Source organism: Motacilla alba, chromosome 4A, assembly GCF_015832195.1.
Source record: "Motacilla alba alba isolate MOTALB_02 chromosome 4A, Motacilla_alba_V1.0_pri, whole genome shotgun sequence".
NCBI lineage: Eukaryota > Metazoa > Chordata > Aves > Passeriformes > Motacillidae > Motacilla > Motacilla alba.
In genome coordinates, this window is record NC_052045.1 from 17,358,778 (window position 1) to 17,379,532 (window position 20,755).

Below are 20,755 nucleotides of genomic sequence, written 5' to 3' on the forward strand. Positions count from 1 at the left end.
AGCGTTGCAGTAACACTAAAGATGCTCTGGTCTAAAACACGGCAGCTTTGATTGTGAGGGCAGTGACCAGTTTTTGTTCAGGATGTTGGTCTTCAGACCTTGTGAGCTCCTCAGGTCTTGCCTGTGGACCCTGCCCAGTAGAGGAAAGCAGAACTCTACTGGCATTTAACCTGCTGCTTACAGATACATCTGGATACGTGGATTAGTAAAGACCGTCCTCAGACCACAGGGAGATGAAATTTGACTTTGAAAGAGAGATGAGGTTCTCTTCCTACTGTCCAGGAATGTCATGATAAATACCCCTATCTCACCAAAGTCAGGATGGCTGTGTTCTGCAGGGATGAGGTAGAACCGTGATTGCCCCTAACTTTCTCCTGGAAGCAAGAACTGGGTCATTTTCTAATACCTCAATGCAGAGAACTGACAGTTAAATTGGATTTAATCACCCATGCCTTCAGGGCCCTTGTCCTGAAGTATGTTTCCGTGTTATTTTAAGTATTCACAACCAAGAGTATTTTCCAGAGGAGCTCTGGGGTGGTCAGCAGTGCCTGCAGGGATGCTCCAGTCGCCCACCCCAGCCCCAGTGCTGGAGGGCTGGTTCGGTACTCGGAGCCGGCTGCGGCTGAGCCTTGCGGTGCGCGCTGAGCAGGGAGAGCTCTGCAGGGACAATATATTTTGAGTGTGCCTCACTGTCAGCTTTCGCCTTCCCAGCTTCGCTGCCGTGTGGCTCTGCAAAGCCTCCCCGAGCCCAGCCGGCTCTGGCCAGCCCTTCCTCTGGGATCCCTGCATTTCCACACCGCTTCTGCCCTTGCCCGCTGCCCACTCCTCGCTGCATTTTAACCTCTTTTCCTCCTCTCCCCTTCCCCGCGTTTTCCTCCTCTGCCTATCGTTTTATTGCGATATAAACCTCGGCAATCCCAACTCGTGGGCCAAACTTCCCTGCCCCGGCGGGAGACCCGGCCGGGCCTGGCAGCGTGGAGGCAGCTTGGGGTGCTGCCCACCTCCTGGCAGGAGCATCAGCGCCTCGAGGAGCTCCCCCCTTCAACAGGTAGGGAGCAGCCAGCCCTGCTCTGCTCATCCTCCTGCGCCGAAAGGATGGCGGTGCTCTGAGGCCGGGGCTGGGCGGAGGACCCCGGAGCATCCATCGCTCGCGGAGGTGGCTCCAAACCGGGGCAAGAGACAGCGACCCATCCCCGCTGCCTGCGCTGCGGGGCGGGCGGCTCGGCACAAAGCGGGTGGGTAAACCCTCCTCCGGGGCGCGGGGAGGAGGAGGAGGAGGAAGGCGGGGGGATGCTGCTCCCCTCCCTCCCTCGCTCCCTCCCTCGCTCGCTGTCTGCCTGGCTCGCCGCGGCCGGAGCAGCGCGCAGGCGGCACGGGCAGCCCCGGCCGGGCGGCACGGCGGGCTGGGCGCGGAGCCCTGCGCAGCGCTGCGGAGCCCGGCGGGCTCCGGCCGCCCCCCGAGCCCCCCGCCGGGGCAGCCGGCGCCGGTGAGTGCGGGCGGGCGGGCGGCGGGCGCGTCCCCGCTCCCCCGGGGCTCCCCGCGCATCCCCGGCGGGGGCGGGCGCGGGGGCAGCGCGGAGCCGGGCCGGGGATGGGATGGGATGGGATGGGATGGGATGGGATGGGATGGGATGGGATGGGATGGGGTGGAATGGGGCTGCCGGGGGCTGCGCCGGCCCCCGGGTATTGTCTGGGGGTCGCGGACAATAGGCGGAGCGAGGAGGGAAGGGGGGGCTCGGCGGGCGGCCGCGGTTCGGAGCATCCCTGCTCCCGCGGCAAGTCCCGCGCGTGTCGGTCCGGAGCGGAGCCGTGCCCGGTGCTCCTCGGCGGGCATCCAGCCCGCCCGGCCGGCACTGCCGGCTGGAGAACGGGGAGAGCGGCTGCGGGGAGAAATGCCTGGAGGAGGACAATCCTGAGCCCCCCTGGCTGGAGCCGGACGGGAAATGCAGGGGAAGGGCTGAGCGGGGAGAAGGGTGTAGTAAAGCAAAGTCAAATTTCCCCCTGAATCCTGCAGCCAGGCCCAATGGGCACAGATGCTGTCCCCAGATGGCTGGGGAGGGAAAGGAGTTTCGGGGGCTGCTGTTTCTGAGGCTGGTATGAGGGGAGTATGAAAGGGGCTCTAGGTCTTTTCTCCTTCTCCCAGAGTTACTAGGACTGAGATATGGGTCATTAAAAAGGAATAGCCTAATGCAATTAAGTGGCAGACAGTCCCCACTGCAACACTTAGCCATTGTTCCTCACTCTGCCTTCTGCCAGAATGGTTCTCGCCTGGACAAGAGAAGTACAATCGAACAAATAGTTCATTTCCCTGGCCAATTGCATCTGTAGTGTCTCCCTTGAATCTGCTGCTGACTGGCTGCAAATGCAGCAGCGTCCCCACACAGAAACAGAGAACCAGGACCCTCTGGTGAGATTCTCGCTGCCGTGGGCTGGCAAGAGCAGCTCCCAGTGGCTGCTCCCCCGAGTTGCTCTGATGGCAACAGCAGAGCAGGTTTGCTCCCTCACCTCTCCCTCCCCTTAGTGCCCTTCTGGGGAGAGCAAAGAAGAAAACCAGCAGGTGCTGAGGCAGGACCAGCCCACAACTAGAAGATGCTACTTGTGGTTCAGGCAAGTCTTCTTTCTGTAGTCTGCCTCTTAACTTTTTCTTTGCCCTGGAGCATGTGGGATTTTGGGGGGTTTTGATGCTCTTTCGGTGGAGTTTGGCCAGGCTGCCCTTCAGCCTGTGCCCGTGGTGCCCGGGTACCCCGCAGTGCACAGAGGCAGGAGTGCTGGAGCCCGACCCTGCTGCTCCTTCCCTAGAGAGCTCCGAGCAGCTGGAGGGATTGCGGCCGCACCTGGGCCCTCGGCACACGCTGGCCTGGAGGCTGCTGTGTCCTTCTCCTGGAATCTCCTCCTGGTTCTCAGCGTGCAGCCAGCCCGGCGTGTGGGGAGGCACAGATGCATTGTCTGCACTGCTGCGAGACACCCTCGGCACAGGGGGACTGCTGCTTTTCCTCGCCTTGGAGCTTCTTATCACAAGTCTGCATCATGGAGCTTTTCCCCTTCTGTTCTTTCTCCTTTCTTCTCCCTTTGTCTGTAGACTGCCACCTGTCCCACTTCACTCTCGGCTTCTCCTTCGCCTTTTTTTGCTTAATGTCTTCTTTCACCTCAGGTTTTTTTTTTTTTGTCTAAGTAGACAATGTCCTCTTAAGCCTGCTTCTCTCCACACTGGAGACAGAGCCCAGCCCCTCATCTCAGTCCGAGTATTCCTGCCAACTGTTTACAAAAAGTAGCACAATACCCAGGCTGAACACTGACATAATTACATACCCAGCCAGAGAGTGTAGTAAATAATCCAGCTTTTCAGGCTTTTGCCCAGTGGTGAGTCTTTTGCCATCTCCTCTGCCCATGGGCTAAATGTATTATACTTGGCTTGCATTCACTCACGTTCTGGAAGCACGGAGTCAGTGCAGCCGTGTGTGGCACAGAGTGGATGCACAGGGATGCCTTGCACCAAACACACTCCCCGTGCCTGTGTGCACCGTGTGTCTCTGACTGCTCCTGGGGCCAGGCTCTGGCAGTCGTGCCGGGCTCCTGCGGGGGCTGCCAGGGCAGGGAGGCTGCTGAGGTGCGGGCATTGTTCCACCAGCGAGGGCAAGATGGCTCTGGGGTGAAGGTCAAAAGTGCCAGCAAAAACCCGCGGGGCTTGGTGCGCAGTGTTTGCGCTGCTGGCCGGCTTTCCAGCGGTTGGTGTGTACATGGAACTGCAGATACACAGAGCTGTGAATACTGTCAGCACCGTTGTATTTCCAGTTGTGATTGTGAGCCTGAGTCTGTCTGCAGTTGCTTTGATTGTGAGTCAGTCTGTCTGCAGTTGCAGTAGCTGTGAATCAGTGTCTGCCTGTAATTATGTGGGTGAATCAGTGTTGGCTTGTTACACTATGAGTGCAAACGGTTTCCCATAGCAGTTGTGGGTGTGAATCACTCTACAGTCCCTCTGGATGTGTTTTTGAGTATGGAGATGCAATACTTGGATTAATTTTGTTTTGATGAGGAAAAACTGTCAAGCGGCTTCTCATTTTGGAAAATTAAGGCTGGGTTGGGAGTTGGGCACGGACCTTATTCCTTCGTTACCAGCAGAACAACTTACACAAGAAATCCACTTTAAGGCTTGCTCCCAAGATTTACATGTTGATCTAAACCTTTAATTTCTTTGCCTGGTGCCTCTGCTTCCAAGTGTCTTCTTCTGCTGGCATCCCTTGCAGGGCTGCAGACAACACATTTGATAACCATCACATGTGCCTCGTACCTTCTGTGTGTGGCAGATTCACAGGAAGGTTGTTTATGGCTCCTACAGTGCCTGTGTGTTTGCAGGGATGAGCCAGCGTGTGCCTCTTGGGTAGGTGAGCACAAACATTTCCATGCTCAGGGGTCCAGGACCGTGTGGTTCCTCTGCCTTATGCCCCTTGCTGCGAGCCAGGGCTGTTTCTCTATGTAGGTGGCAAACAGCAAGTTGAATTCAGGTGGATGGACGTGCTGCTGCCTGTTTCTTGGTCTCTGATTTCTCTAAAATGCTGTAGCAGCTTCTGGCCTTCAGTAGCATCTGTACAGCACCAGGCAGCGCTGAACTAGAGGCGAGCTGGAGAAATCCGGGCAACCTCAGGTGATGGAAGCAGAGCACCGGGCTGGATCCAGGCTCCCAAAGGCAGCCTGGCCCTGTGCTGGCTGCTGCGGGTAGAGCTGGGAGCTGGCAGGGCTGGGCTGCTGAACTGGGTGTCTGTGCCTGTGCTGTGCAGCACACACGGGCGTCCCAGCCCGCTCATTTCAGAACAAAGGGATGCAAACAACCTGGGATGCGAGACAGGGGTCTTGTGAAACACCACAGCGCCTTACTCAGCCATTTCCGGGCTTCCAGATGAACTGTGGCTGCTCATTGCTGCCCCTGCCCTCGAATGAAAAGATGTTTTTGTTCTAAGGGACCCTCCTTTTTAGCTGGAGTGATTGAGAAGTAAAGAAAGCCCTCCCCAGCAGGGACACAGGGCAGCGTGTGCCTCGCCTGTGTTTATTGCTGCTGCACTGAGCACTTGCTGGCTGCTGTCTCTGCAGAGAGAGCTTGGAGCTTTGCTCAAAGAGGCATTAAAGAGGCACAGCAGTGGTCACCAGAAGCCTGGTGTGCTCACAGAGGGTCAGGGACAGCTGGACGGAGCCCAGCCTGTGCAGGCTGGATGATTCTGCAGTCCTTGAGGGGTGTTGAAGAGCCTCCCCTGCTGCCCGGGACCTGTTTTGGAGAGCCTCCAGTGCAATGAGGAAGGGCTTTAATGAGCTTCTTGTGCTGTGCAAGTGCTCCTAAATTTGGGGGTAAATATGCAGGTGTTGTGAGGTCACCTAGAGCGCTGTGCTTGGCTGTGCTGCCGTGCAGGTGGGCAGATGGTGCTTGACATCACCAGGGTGTGGATCACCCTCTTCTTCCTGCACAGAAGTGCTTTGATCTGGGCTTTTGGGCTGAGGCTGCCTCTTCTTCCCAGTCTGATTTCCAGCTGGCTCCCAGCATCAGCTCCTCACTGCACAGCCCTCCCCGAGATACCTGACTTGACAAAAGATGCACAGCTGCTGCAGGTCCTGGAGGCTGAGTGGGAGCTGTCAGTGCTCTGCACCCCTCCAGCTGACGCCACTGGTGTCCGTGCATGGCACGTGGGGATGCTGATCCAATGACACCACAGGTGGACAGCATCTCTGGGTGCTGTGCTGGGGCAAATTTGTTCTTTGGGCTAGTTTCTGAATGCTGTCTGCATGGTGAGACTCTTGCTGAGAGAACCAGATGGTTCCCCTGGCTGTGCATCTTCCCAGGAGGCAGTAATTTGGGTGAGATGCCCATGTGACTCTCACAAACGTGCCCAGGTGGGCTTATGGGCCTCTTCTGCCTTCATTTCTTTACTGGTGCTTGCAGTATCCCCCTCTCTGGCCATCCTCTCAGGTTTTTTGCAATTTGATCTTTCAGTCTCCACCTCCAGAGTTCTGTGTCTCTCCCTTGTCAGCAGTAAGCCTGTGCTAATCACTCTTCCCTAGGAAGGCACTTCAGAATATTTAATGGTTTCTAGAATAAGGATTTCTGGGAAGATCAGGCTCAGTGTGCCAAGTCAGGAGATACCCAATGTTGGCATAGCTACTAGGATACCTTGCTGATTTGGAAGTTTCCAGCACTTTTTTGGTTCCCAAACCCACTCCAGTGGGAGCAGGAGCTGGAGCATGTTGCTTTCAAGAAGGAAGGAAGGAAGCTTTCCCAATTCCTTGTTGACAGCACATCCAACACGAAGACTGTATTTCCCTGGAGTGCTGTTGTGCTATGATGCTCTGGAGATTGGACAGATTGTCTTGGAGAGGAGTGGGAATGTTTGTGGAGCCCTTAGGTGTGTGCTCATAAAGACACCTGCCAAACTCCATGTGTTGTGAACTTCAAGTGTTGCTGCATTCCAGCTGCAGGGTGTCAGCAGAGCTCCTAGGAAATCTGCATTGGATTCAGCTGTGGAGGTTACCAGCAATGGCACAATTAGTGCTGAGTGCATTTGCTAACTGTGCCATTAAGGAGTGAGCATGGACAGATGGAGGAAGGAAGAAGTGCAGGGCTGCTCTGAACGCACACCATCCCTCCAGACTCCATCTTGCACAGACACTGAGGAGAGCCAGAAGCTCTGGGGAAGATGTTCTTTAACTTATATGGAAGAGGGGGTCAGTCTAAAGAGTTGTACCACTCTTGTCTGAGCTTTAAAATGTTGGTATTCTGCACTTTTTTCTTGATGGACACCGTGCAGTTTTCCCTTCAGCAAATCCTAGGAAGAGATTTGGGTTTTTCCTTCTTTGAGGCTGTTAACAGCCAATTAACATTCCCAAACCCTCGCTTGGTTCCATGCAGTTACACGCACGTTGCCTGCATCCTCCCTCCCCTTCCCGAGGATCAGGGATCCCTGCAGGTATTCAGAACAAGGCGTCGGCTGATTCAGAGCTTTCCTGAGTGGGAAGTGACAGCTGAATAGCCTAGCATGAGGACAGCCCCAGCATGGCTGGAGGAGCTCCAGGGCTGCTTTTCCTGAGGCACTCTTGGGGGTGTTCCCATCCCTTCCCTGGGCACCGAGGTACCCCTTTGCCTGTTCTGCCACCAGCATCCTCTCCAAGAGCTACTCTTGTGTGCTAAAATCTGAGGAGCTCAGTTACTGGGATGTTGAAACCTCAATAATTGTTTTACAAACTGATTTTATTAGGGAGGCTGCGTGGCCAGTAACTGTTTGGCTCCTAAAGCACTTGCACCAATTGGTGTTTTGTGTGTGTGCCTGTGGCTGGGCTTGCAAGAGCCCCAGGAATGGGGCAAAGTGATGCTGAGAGCTGCTGTGCCATGGGAACCACTCTAGGATCTGGCTATGGGGAGCTTTGGGTGATCCCCTGAACTGTCTGAATGGTGAAATCTCCTCCTCTGCAAATCCTCCTTGTATTCTCCAACACGTTTCCTGCTTGGCAGCAGGGTGATGAGCTGGGCTGGCTCTGCTTCTCAATGCATCTCCAAGTGTGAAGTAGCCACAGAATGAGGAAAACACCCTGCAGCCTCTTCTGTCCAGCTTCCCAAAAAAAACCACAACGCAAGAACCAAAGGAAAGTGGTAGGAAACAGTGCCAAGCTGTTCTCCATGCTGTTCTCCTCCCCGAGTCCCTGAGTGCAGCCATAGCAAAGCCCCATTTTGGGGACGTTTCAGGGTGAACAAACTGAGACGTGGCTGGCAAAATGTCTGCTTGGGCAAGCCATGAAAACAGATTTTGCTCCAGTGCAGGTAGGTAGAGCTGGTTCTGATGCTTCAAATGAGACTTAAGCACAAATTTTACTTAATCCAAGCACCCCTGTTGTCCTTGGCTAGCATCTTCCTCATCGGAACTATCCAAAGTGGAAAAGGAACCTTCATCTGTGTATAATATTGAAGGAAAACTCTGTGAACAAGGTTTGGTGAAAATGCAGTTGTTAAGAGCTTCTTGGCACGGACAGGACACGCGCACATGGAAGGTGTTCTGGATTTTGTCACTGTTCTGACCCTCCAAATTACCTTGTTCCTCCGTCTTCTGGTACTTTCTTCACTTTTCCACTGTTGGTGCATAATCTGTCCCACCCATGGTTTCACCAAATCTGATAAAGATGGTCCCAAATGTTCTACAGGAGCCACGACAGTTCCTGCAGAGCCAGGAGGCACCTGCTGCAAATCCAAAGTGTCCTCATTTGTGTGGGGATCCCTGGTCAAAGTCTGCTGGCTGTGCAAATTCTGCCCTAACAAAGCATTTTTTGAAATCAGCAGTTGAATGGGAAAATGTTTATTTCAGTGAAAATTTTCAGTGGTGTTTTGGGGAGGGGAGAGGACAGACAGCAACGGTTCTTTTATTTTTTTAATAATTTTTTTTTTTTTTGCTTTTGGCTAGTATTTGAAATTGCCTTAGGAAAAAAAAATCAATAAATACTATTGTATAATATGCAAGTTGAAATGAAATGAAAGGGAAAAGTTGAAAGGAAAGCTGTTGAGAAGCTGCTTATTGAAGAAGTTCTGAATTTGCCTTGTAAGAAAAATCAACATTTTATCTGTCCTTGTCGTGATTTGGAATGAAGTCTCCCCGAAATGTTGGAATTTCCCAGAGAACAGATGTTCAGCCAGTTAATTTGTGCTTCACCAGCAAATACTTGAATTTCCAGGGCTGCGCGTCCCTTCTCAGCTGGGAAGTGGGGAGAGCCAGAGGAGGCCTCCCAAATCAGAGCTTTTCTCACCAGAGCCATGGGTGTGTCCATGGGTGTGGCAGAGGATGAGCTTCCCTAGGGGGCATTCAGGTGGAATCCTGATTGATAAACCTAAGCGCACTGTGCCTAAATTCACCTGTGCATTCCTTTCTGCAAGGATTTTGTGTGACTGGGGGGAGGCAGGTGAAGGTAACTAGGGCCAAATACTGGCTTGGCTGGCTGGGTTTTTTTTCCCCTTGTGCCTGCTGTTAGTGAGTACCTTGCCAGAACAAAGGCTGAGGTGGGTGGTAAGGACTGGTGGTGTCTGGCTCTGCCTGCCTGGCAGCTCGTGTGCTCCTAGAGCTAAAAACAAGGATCAGGCACAGCCTCCAGGGAGGCTGTAGGGCCCCACTGCTGCGGGGAGACCAGCTAAATGCAGAAATGTGATAAAACACACCAGCCAGCCTGGCCTTGTGCCTCATCTCCAGGTGCACACTGAGGACATGTGTGCGCTCCAGGTGTTTCCATGCTGCTGGGCTGAGCCCTCTGCACAGGATTTCTGCTGGGAGCTCTCCTCTCCCACATCCCTGTGCAGACCCCCCTGCTCCTTGGCAGCACCCAGATAGTTCCCCTGCCCCTTCCTCCTGGGCCAGAATTGCCGCCCAGCTGCTGGGGTTTGGCTGTGCAGCCAGCACCTCCTTCAGTGCTGGAGGGAGCTGCCTGAGGCTCTGCAGCGTTGGATGGAGAACTCCAGAGGTCATATTTGGCTGGCACCAGCACCTTGCCCTGGTTTCTGCCTGCTGTGATTGACTGGAGCCTTCACTGCTGGCTCTGGGGGCTCAGAGTGGGGCTGGCTGTGCCTGGCTGAACCCCCTGGGTGCCAGACGGGGAGCGTTGCGAGGGGGAGATGTCATGACAAGCTGTATTTATCCAGGCTGTTGCTTGGCAGTGCTGCTCCAAGGTGCATCAACATAATGAGATACATAAAAGGAGAAGGCAGTTAAATGTGCAATAACATCACAATAAAAGTAAAACTGAGCATTAATGAAAACTCTGAGCACCCTAAGCGTAGTATCGTCGAGTGCTCCCACCACCTTGGGCCTCGGTGGTCAAACTTAATAATAATTTCTGGCAGTGTCATTACTGGAATTAAATGAGGGTTTAACTGTCTAGAAAAAGATGTTGGGGAAAAAAAATGGGTCTTGAGACTTCGTAAGTGGTTCTGCTGTGTGGATGTCACTGAGGTAGCAGAGGTAGCAGGTGAGCTGGGGGCTGCTGCAAGGGGCAGCTTGTGACTGAGCCTGCAGGGTGAGGTGGAGGAAGAGCCAGTGTGGTTACTTTGGAGAGTGAGCTTTGCACTTGCTGCTGAAGCACCTGGGGAGCTGTAGGATCCTCTGTGAGGGTGTTGGTGAGGGTTTTAGTGTGTGTGCCTGCTTGGCTCTGCTGTGATGCAGCTTGCCCAGGGCCAGCAGTGCTCCAGCCCATGATGCTGCCTTTGGTTCCTGAGGCTTTCCTGAGATCTCAAATACAGGACCCCAGAAATACTGACAGCTGCCCAACATGAGAAATGGAACTGTCTGCTTTTCCCTAGTAACTGAAACCTCTTTTCTCTCCTGTCATTCCCCTCTGTCCCTCCCTGGCAGGTTTGGAGGCTCGTTTTGCAGTGGCTGCACGCTGCCACCATGGCACCGAGGCTCCTGGGAATGGGGCCCTTCTCCCTCCTCGGCCTTGGAGTCCTGGTCCTGCTCCTGGCTCTCCCTGCTGATGCTGGGTAAGGTGGTGAGTGCTGAGCTGTTGGCCAAGGCTGCAGTCCTCTTACTGAACTTATCAGACTGGTTATCCCGGGGTCAGCATGTGTATGAAGCAGTCCAGGGCAAAGCACTAAGGGGTCTTTGCTGTGTTTGACCCTCTTCTCCTTGTCCCCATCCCCATGCCTTCCACCCCGGGGCTGTTCATCCCTAACATGGCTGACACTGGCATTATTTGAGGTGCTGTCACTGAGATCGGTTCTCAGCAATTTTTTGCAACAAAACCTATTTTCAGATTTGGCCTCTGCACAATTCATTCTGGGCAAGGACTCTGCTTGCCTGAGTTTTAACCTGGAAGAGAGATTCCTCCCGCCCCATTTAATATTTTAATACTATTTTAAAGAGAAGAAAATCAATCTGCTTCATCTGTTTGGCTGTTAATGGTGTAATGACCCACAGGCAGCACACCTGACCTGCTGCAGCACCGGGGCTCTCTGCCACCCTGGCTGCTCTCCTGTGCCTGGGTGTGCAGGCTCTGGCTGTCCTGGCAAGGAGAGTGCTGCTGCCAGCCTCACCTTCCCAGCCTCTGGGAGCTGACTGGAGGAGTGAAAGCCTGTTAGTCTGTGACTGCCTCTCACCAGAGCCTTTGCTGGGTGAGCTCGGGGAGCCCTTCGAGGAAGGAGGACAGAGATGTGGGGAGGGAGGAGCTCTGCACAGAGGGAGAGAAATGCAAATAATACATGACTTCTATAAAACATTTAGAAAAGCCTTTAGAGTGCCAGGTATGGACACTGAAATGCTGTCTGCTGAGTTGCAAGTCCAGAAGGGATCAAGGATCTTCATGCATGAAAAGATGTCGGTGCTGCCCCTCCTGCCCTCTTCTGCTTTGCCTGCTTGGATTTGACTTTGCAGCTTGCCCTGCCCTGTGGGTGCTGACCCTGCACGGGCACAGTCAGCCCTGGCCTCTCACCTCCTCCCCACAGTGGCTGTGGGGGCTGTCCCCACACCCTGTGCCTGCAGCTCTGCCTTCCTCACTGCTGCCTTTTCCTCACTGCTGCTTTTCCTCCCCACCCTGTATTCACCGGAGCTGCTGCTCCCTCGCCACCTGCCACGCAGGGATTGCTCACCGAACTGGTCCCCAGGAGGATTTACCTCCCAAATTGTGTGTGAGAGGACCCCTGTGCTGATGTGGCACAGCTCCCCAGAGAGCCTGTGCACAGGTGGCAAGGTAATGACTTTTCCTCAAGCCTATCCTAATTAAATTTGCTGTAAACCTCCGTCCTTCCTGCCTAGAGGATTTTAATTATTTTAAAACCTTGATTCCGCACATCTCTTTGCAGTCCCTTTATGCCTTGCTAAAGGGCAGCTTTAGCTTTATGTTAAAGTGAGGTGAAGCAGCCCAGAGCTTTCCTGGGAAAGGAATGATTAGCCCAGATCAGGTGGCAGGCAGAGGTGCTGCTGGCTCTCCCCTGCCTGCACCTTCCCTTGTCCTGCCTACGCTGCTCTTCCCCCAGCACTTCCCAAGTGAATCCCACACTGCTCACATTGAAGTCAAACCCTCAAATGTCAGGCTAAGTAAAACAGCTTTGAAATTTGTAAACTCATTTTTCCCATCACTGCTGAGCCTCCGCCAGGAGTTCCTTCACAAAAATCCGTCCTCTAGCTCTTTATATTATGGGTAATTTTTAAAGATAGCTTATAAAACATTAATGAATGAGCTTTTCATGAGCATGCTAGCTATTCATAAGTTATAGATGGTTATATACTCATCAGCAGACACCGGGACAGATTGCTTTTAACCATGACATCTATTGAAAGCTGGTACAATTGAAACCCCACTAATTACTGCAGGCATTTGTTAAATTTCTCAAAACCCTTCTTACCTGCAGGGAGTTCAAGTCCAGATGAAAAGCCAAAACCAGCACTTGGATTCAGCTGGAAATCTTGGAGGCTGTGATGCAGTTTGTAATGTCAGACTTGTTTTGATGTTTGGATCTGGCAGGTTGCATTAGGGCTGGGTCAGGTGTTACCTCAACCACACCTCACCCCACGGAAAATGGAATTTCAGACTGTGCTACCCTCCTTGTGTCCTGGAGGCTCAACTTCATGGCTTGACCACTCCTCCAGGTGTTGCTTTGCTAAAAAACAGAGGTCAAGTCCTCCTGTGAGAGGTGGGATGTGCCCCTGGAGAAGCAGACCTCAGGCACTTGAAAGGAAATTTCCCAGAGTGTTTGGTCAATGAAGCCAATGAAAATTAATGTCAGAATTGCCCAAAAGGGAATATTTCAATTAACTGCAGCATTCTAAATAGTATTGATTCAGCCTGACTCTAGAAGTACCCATACCCTGCTCTCAATTTTTCCTCTTTTGCTAGGAAATACTCTTTGCTCTTCTTTTGTCTTAGACAATCTGGGTTTTCTGTTGGGTGAGCACTTTGACAGAGAGCTCCAAGCCAGCTCTGGTACTTGCCACCTTACTGACACTTGACAGTGTATTTACAGGTGCACCAGCAGTGTCAAGGGTGACCAGTCTGACCAGATGTGGTAGCAGGATTAAGCTTTGAACTCCTTAAATAATATTCCTTTTTCTGTAGTTTTTTGTTGGTTTTATTTTTTTCCCCCCAGTTATTTCATGATGCATGCTGAAACCAGTGGCTGCCACACATCAAAGGACATAAGGCTGGGGTGGGAAGGGAAGGGGCAGAAGTGTTAGTAAGTGACAATTTAGGGGCTTTTCTTCCCCCAGCATTATATTTCTGATGGTCAAAGGTGCTGTCCTTGGTACTTGGAACCATGATTTGCATGTCCACCAGCTCTGTGGCACTCATGGTCTTCCTCTGGCCAATGCTCCCCAGTTATTCACCTCTCCATTTAATCCCAGTTTGCCAGTCAGAGCTTCCCTGCTCCCGAGGGGCTCCTGTAGCTGCTGCTGAGCATCCCTCTGCTTCAGCAGCCTTTTTTCCCCTGCCTGGCTGGGCTTCCTCAGCCACCTCGCTGCCTGTTTGTGCCTCTTAATCTTTCTTTTTGCCTCATTTGTCTCTCTGTTATTTCCTCTTCCATCTTCCTTGAAAACTCTTCATCTCTATAGATTTTTCTTTTTGTTTTCTGTTACTTAATCTTCTGCCTTTCCATTTATTTTGGTCCTAACAGCCATTTCTGCTGGGGAACGCTGTGCTTGAAGCCACAGCACTGCTGCTCTGTGCCATCTGAAATCTCTTTTAGAGGCAGGTGGTTCCAGAAGGACTCACAATCTCCTTTTCTGTTGATTGAAAGGGAGACACAAAATGCAAATGTATTACTTGAACCCCTTGTGTTTGCAAAACTGCATTGAAGATTTTGTTCAGTGAGATGTGCTTTTTTAGAGGAATTTACTCCTTGTTTTATTCCACCTGGGGCAGAATATGTTCTAAGGAAATCACCTTGTTTGGGGGCTTCCAGCCTTCTTGTGTTGAGCAGAGATGGGAATGTGGAAGCTCATTTGTTTTTATAAGCAGGGAAAGTTCAGCAAACTGCAGGGATGGTTCACTAAGTGTTTTAATGGTGACGCTTTAAGCTTGTTTACTGAATTCTTATTTTTCTGTCTCCCCTCTTCCCTGGGGCAGAGATCTTTGAAATGGCTCAATCTGCCAAATACCTGGTGTCACTTCTTCCACGCTGCCTGGAAGGAGATAGTGGCACTTCAGTAACTCAGCTTCTCACAGCCTCTGCTCAGAAAATGCCCATTTTTAGGGGCAAGCAAAGGATGCTGGGGCATTCCTGTTAAAATAGGGCTCCTAAACCACTCCCCGTGGTGCAGTGGTGGATCCCACCATGGTGGATCTCCCCATGATGGATCTGAGCGGGGAAAGGAGGGGAGGGGACAGTGAGGAGCTCTGTGAGGACAGAGGGGAGCTGATCAGAAATGCCCTGTGGTGAGTCCTGCAAACACACGAATTTACCAAACCTGAGCCCCATCCTGCCCTTCAGGCCCTTCCCTCCCTGTAGCTCTGGGAGCATGCACGGTGTAGATTTCCCCTCTAACCTTCTCTCCTGCTTTTTCCCCCTGCTCCCTGTGCCAGGCTCTCTCAGAAGCACGTCTCAGACGTCGTGGATGACAGCAAGGACAACATCACCATTTTCACACGCATCCTGGACAGGCTCCTGGACGGCTACGACAACCGCCTGCGGCCTGGCCTCGGAGGTCAGTGGTGCTTCCTGCAGGCTCTAGCAGGGACAGGCAGCACAGGTGGCTTTGGAATGACTCTGGCACTGCCAGGAGGGCAGGCTGTTCAGTGCCAGGCTCAGTTTGGGGCTGTTTCCCCATTTTTAGGATGTTTGGTATAGAATTTGCAGGCAACCTCCAACAAGGGGAGAGAATGATGCATCGGACTGCATCTTATCAGAAGGCTAATTAATTACTTTATTACACTGTATTATTCTATACTATATTACACTATATTACACTACATCTAAACTGAATCTGCCCAGCACTCAGCTCTGCACACACTGCCCAGAATCTCGTGGCTGTGCCCCGACAGTCCCCACACACACACACACTTGGCCCTGACAGGCCAAGGGACCAAAACACCATCCCCGTGGGTGAACAATCTCCATATTGCATCCTGCTTTGGCACAAACACAGGCACAGCAAATGATAAGAATTGTTTTTCCTTTCTTTGAGGTTCAGAGAATGTGAAACCCAGAAATATTCTTGGGAAGAACTGTGCCCTGCTTTTCTCTGTGAGGAGAAATGTGGGGCTACAGTTTGGCTGTTGGGTATCTCGTGGGCTGAGAGGTGTGAGTCCCAGGGTGCTGTGGTGGCCTGTGACAGTGCAAGGACAGGCCTGCAGATGGAGCAGCTGTGGGTGAACCTTTTCCTGCTATTTTAGAGGCAGGAAAAAAAGAAATCCCTTTCAGAAATGCTGATGCATTCATTGAGGGGCAGAGCATGTCCAGAGAAAAGGTCTGGAGCACAACTCTGATGAGGAGCAGCTGGGGGAGCTCAGCCTGGAGAAAAGGGGGGACATTCTCACTTTCTACAGCTCCCTGAAAGAAGGCTGGAGGCAGGTGTGGGTCAGTCTGTTCTCCGAGGAAACGAATGACAGGACAAGAGGAGATGGCCTCAAGTTGCACCAGGAGAGGTTTAGATTAGATGTAAGGAAAAACTTTTCACAGAAAGGGTTGTAAAGCACTGGAAAAGGCTCTCTGGAAATGGTAGAGCCACCATCCCTGAAAGTGTTGGTGTGGCACCTGAGGACATGGGTTAGTGCTGAACATGGTGGTGCTGCTGGCTGCACAGTTGGATTGATGATGGATCTTTCCCAACCTGGCCCATTCTGTGGCTCTGTACCACCAGCTAACAGAACCTTCAGCTCATGTTGGTGTTGATTTTAGTCAGTTTGCTTTGCTACAGAGCCTCTATCTGCACATCTTCTCAGTTATTTCCTATGCAGCTGTCACCTGGCAAGCTCTCCCCCCATGCTGCTCTGGGCACCGGGCACTCACCCAGGCCCTGCTGCCTCCTGAGCTGCCTTCCACACTGCTGCCAACACTGCTGCTGCTGCAGAGCCTCTCTGCAAGCTCCTGCACTTGTCTGAGGTGCCTCAGAAGGAAAAACCAAGGAAAAACCTTCCCACCTAATGCCTACAGCTGCAGTCAGCGTGATCTAAGGGGGCAGAAGAAATAGGGAGATGTGTGGAGAAGACAGGTGTGAGATTAGGGAGGTGTGGGCTGGGTGGTTTCCTGGTGTGTTGCTGCTGTGGCAGAGGTGTCCCCTCCCAGGTGCTGACAGCTGAGTGTCCCTGCACTGCTCCGAGCTCTCCTGCTCAGCCAAGGTGTGCTGCTGGTGGTGATTCCCACCCAGAGCTGAAGTCACCATGTGCTGGTGGTGATTCCCACCCAGAGCTGAAGTCCCATTTTCTGTAGGTCCTACTGCCAAGAGCTGCTTTCCTGAGCTCTTGCATGCTGATGGGATCTCCTGGAATGGCTCTTTCCTTCCCCAGAGCAGCTTTGCCTTCTGCCAGCCCCGTGTCCTGCTCTGTGCCACGGCCCTCTGCCCTGCAGCTGCCTTTGAGACCATGCCAAACGTGGGCAGAAAGGGCTTTTCCAGCGAGCATCCTCCCCTCTGCTGTGCTGCAGGACCCAGGCAGGAAAGGGTTCCAGTGTCTGCATAAGCAATCAGTCAGTTTTATTGCTTTTGTTGCTTGTTTCTTTCCCCCAGAATTAACTGTGGTCCCACTAATAGCTCTGCTTCCTCAAGTCTGCCCGATGGCTGTATTGATTTAAGTGAAACGAGTTCTGCACGGGGACTGAGGGGCATTTATGCTCACTGTAGGCTCAGCTGCAGACGAGCCTGCTAAGTATTAACAAGAGGAGTCCCAAGAGCCCCTTGCTGGGGAAGTTCAAACCTTTCTTGGAACATCTTTGCTCTGTTGCTTTAGATCCTTTAATAACGTGTTTAACATAATAAATTGCCTTTGCCTGAGCCAGCCCTTGCGTGTTTAAGGACTGCTTTCACCTCTGAGCTCCCCTGCTGAGGCACACCCAGGTGGGAGGCGGTGATGAGGGCTGCAGGTTTTGGGGGCTCTTGACTGGCAGTGAGTTGTCCTCTGTGTGTGGAGCAGCCTGGTGAGCCAGGTTCTCCCCAATTTTGGTTGTTTTTCCCAAAGCTGAAGCCTTGGAGGTCTCTCAGGAGGAGAATTAGAGTGAAAGACTTCTCCCACTGCTGCTGGTGGCCAGAGAAGCAGAAATGGTCCTGCTGCAGACTTCAGAGTTTGGGGTTAATGGAAGAGCCTGGGGTGGCAGTCAGCCAGAGGTGAGCTCCTGCTGTCCAAGGCTGTGTGAGGGCTGGGAAAGGGATTGCCTTGCTCCCCATGAGCAGCTGTGCTGTGCTGTGCTGCTGTGGGACTGGGCCATGGACGAGGTTTGGTTTTCCTGTAAGACAGCACTGGGCAGTCCCTGTAGTCTCCCCATTTCCCTTGGGAATGTCTTCCATTGCTTTTCTGAAGATGTCCTGCAGTCCATGGAAAGGGCAGATGTGGTGCTCTTGTGTCCACACAGGCTGGTAGAAGGATGGAGTTCCCTAAATTGTGTGTAACCTGTGTGAAGCAGGACGTGCAGGCTCTTTGCCTGGCTGGTTTTCCTGTTCTGGATGAGATGGCCCTGCAGACATTCGGGCCATGGAGGTCTGAGCAGGGTTTGGGGCTGCAGCACCGCTCAGGGCTCTGCAGTGCTGGGTGTGCTCAGCCCTGTCCCCTCCTTCAGCTTCCTGTGCGCCAGGAGCCGAGCAGTGTTTGTTTAGACTTTGGGAGAAGACACTGTGTAAGCAACAGAGTGTTAATGTGGTGACTTCTCCCCTCAAGATAGCCTCTTTGTATTTATTTTCTTATCCCCTCTGCTTTCACCATCTGCTGCCACCCACTCTAATAGCTGCCATGCCAGAGCTCCTCTTCCTGCCAGGATGCTGCAGACACGAGCTGAGCGAGTGCTGAGGCTGCTCAGGAGTGCCTGCTGCTGCTGCAGAGCCAGGCTCCAGGTGAGTGCCTGCTGCTGCTGCAGAGCCAGGCTCCAGGTGAGTGCCTGCTGCTGCTGCAGAGCCAGGCTCCAGGTGAGTGCCTGCTGCTGCTGCAGAGCCAGGCTCCAGGTGAGTGCCTGCTGCTGCTGCAGAGCCAGGCTCCAGGTGAGTGCCTGCTGCTGCTGCAGAGCCAGGCTCCAGGTGAGTGCCTGCTGCTGCTGCAGAGCTCCAGGTGAGTGCCTGCTGCTGCTGCAGAGCCAGACTCCAGGTGAGCATGGCCCTGGCTGCTGCTCCTGCCCCAAACAGGGCACATCCAGTCCAGCCAGGACTCCGTGCTGTCCTGAGGCAAAGGGCAGATTTGTGAGCACAGTTCAGGCTGTCTCAGAAGAAGAAAGGCAGGGGAAGGTGGCTGTCATACCCCTTCTTCTGCAGTAACCCCCTGCAGCACTGGGGACACGACCATTTGTGTCACAGTGTCTGACAGCAGGTTTGTCCCTGGCTCTGCCAGCTGAGCCTGGGCTGGATTCCTCTTAGGAACAGACCAGAGTCTTTTCTTTGGGCTCATGACCACTGAAAGACAGTCTGGGCTCGGGGAAGGGGTAGCTGCATAAACAGAACATCTCCTAGGGCTCAGAGTGGGGCAGGAGAGGAAGGCGCTGTCAGCTCAAAGGCTGTGTTTCCCCTGGGAGAACACGGGGCAGATTGGTTATTGAGTCAGGAGAGAGCAGCGATGGACCCCGAGGGGATGGAGACATCTGCTGTCATGACCAACCTTGCAGGATCAGAAAATGTCCTGAGGGAGCTTCTGTGGGCAGCACGGGCCTCTGCTCCTGGTCTGGAGCTGTGAAGTCACACAGATCTTCTGTGAAGTCACACAGATCTTCTGTGAAGTCACACAGATCCTGTGCCCAGCCTGCAGGGGCTGCACTGGAAAATGTCTGTCTGTAGCTCTCGGGTTCTCCTTGCTGGGGCTCCCTGCAGAGCCTCCTTTGTGCACCTGGAGCTTACCTGGAGCTCACAAGAGCAGGAGAGGGGACATGTGGCCAGGAGAAGGAGGTGGAACTGCCTGACCAAGGCTGAGATGTCCTGTGCTCAAAAAGAAGAGATGCTCAAGTAGTGGAATGCAGATGAAGAGATTCTTTGTGAATGACAGATGCACAAAACCACCCTGTGTGTCCTTGCAGTCCTTACAGGGCCACTGTGGCATCCAGCACAGTGACCATGAGGGAGAACACAGAGGTTGGGGGTTCCAGGGTCAGGGGTGCTCCCTGGACAGCTGAACCTCCTCTACCTTAGTTCCTAATTGATGGCATTTGGGGCCCTTGTGCTGCAACTGAAACAGAGCCATCCTGGGGGTGCCTGGACAGGGCCAGGAGGGGACATTTCCAGGCTTTTCCTTCCTTACAGCCTCGAGAGTGCTTTAAATATGCCTTGGCAATGTAAGGCTGTTACTGCTGGAGTAGGAGGCATGTGGGACCTTTCCACAGCTGTTGGCAAAGCAAAAGGGGTTTTTCCAGCTCAGGGAGAGACTGGCTGTTCCACAGGGCCAGGGATGTGCCTGAGGTATATTTGGGGTGAGGCTGAGGAACCCAAAGGGCATCTGGACAAAGTCTCTGTATTGAGTGGCTGGGAAGCATTCCAGAAAACTGCTGGGCTTTTCCAGGGCATGCCAGGAGGGAAAGATTGTGCCCCAAGGAAGAGGAGAAGAGTGTAGGCTGCTCAGTTTTCTAAAAGATGAGCTGTAAACATCCTAGATAAGCCAGTTTCTCCAATTGCAATTAAAAGCAATTTGTACCATGTTAAGCAGCCAGGCTGGGATCAATGAGTGTTATCCCTCCTGGATGCAGCATGACTGACAAGGTAACTTGTGGTGTTTCCTTGAAGCCCCTACAGCATCTCTGGAGTGCCTGAGCAGCTCAGCCCTGCTGAGGGGGTGGCAGCTGCTCAGCATCCTGCCAGGCCAGCTCTGCACCAGGGGCTTCTGGACAGCTGAGCTTTGGGAGCCTCCTGAAGTGTCCATGGGGTTTAGCAGGACCAGCAAACACAGACACCTGGATTAAAGCAGCACAATTCCCCAGGCGGAGCAAGGCCCCTCACCCACTGGGTTTCTTCTTCCCTGGGGACAGGGCATGGCACCCATTCCTTGTCTCTGAGGTGGTCCCACCCAGGCAGAGGGGAGGCCCAGTTTTTACCTTCCCAACTGGGTCTGTCCAGAGGGTGAAAGCAGCCCAGGCTCCTCTTCCTCTTCTCCACTGTGCTGCTCTTTGGTGTCAGCACCTCCCAGCCCACGCTGGGCTCGAGCAGGACTTGGTGCAGTCAGGGCCTGCTGCTCACAGCAGCACTCAGATCAGGGGGGCCCACCTGGCCTCTTGTGCCTTTTCTCTAGCCTTACTGCGTCAGCTCTGTCTTGCCAATGGTTTTGATCTATAGCCACCTGTTAAAATTTATCCTGCTGTTGTATTTCCGTGATTATTTTGTCAGCACGGTGCATCTCAGCTGGAGTTTTTCTTGTTTCCTCTTTCTGTATTGCAATGTCTCTTCCTGCTCTTTTAATGATGGCGTGGTTTGGCAGGATGGCTCCTGAGGAACATCTGTATCCCTGCCTGGCCACCTGCATTTCACTAATTCAAGTGCTGATGGCCAACAGGTTTTGGATTTGGGTTCAGAGCAGCTCCTTTTAGGTTGAGACATTCCCAGGGGATGCTTGGCTACACCTCAGTGCATCTGTCATTTTGGCCTGACCTCCTGCAGGTGAGGGCTTGTCTGTTGCTGTGGGAGCACTAAAGCAGAGGGGCTGA

At 53.0% G+C, this 20,755-nt stretch overlaps 1 protein-coding gene across 4 annotated transcripts in view; it reads left to right on the plus strand.

Annotated features, from left to right (window-relative positions):
* Window positions 1–1,063: 1,063 nt before the first annotated feature.
* LOC119695100 (gamma-aminobutyric acid receptor subunit alpha-3-like) overlaps window positions 1,064–20,755 on the plus strand; it is a 67,440-nt gene continuing 47,748 nt past the window's right edge. The window contains exons 1-3 of one of the 4 annotated variants that reach the window (XM_038122986.1): window positions 1,064–1,235; window positions 10,362–10,489; window positions 14,524–14,645. In XM_038122986.1, coding sequence (XP_037978914.1) covers window positions 10,401–10,489; window positions 14,524–14,645 — 211 coding nt within the window. In that variant the 5' untranslated portion in view covers window positions 1,064–1,235; window positions 10,362–10,400. Of the gene's footprint in view, window positions 1,236–1,291; window positions 1,488–2,284; window positions 2,608–10,361; window positions 10,490–14,523; window positions 14,646–20,755 lie in introns of those variants that run through there. The other 3 variants (XM_038122984.1, XM_038122983.1, XM_038122987.1) reach the window with 3 other exon arrangements.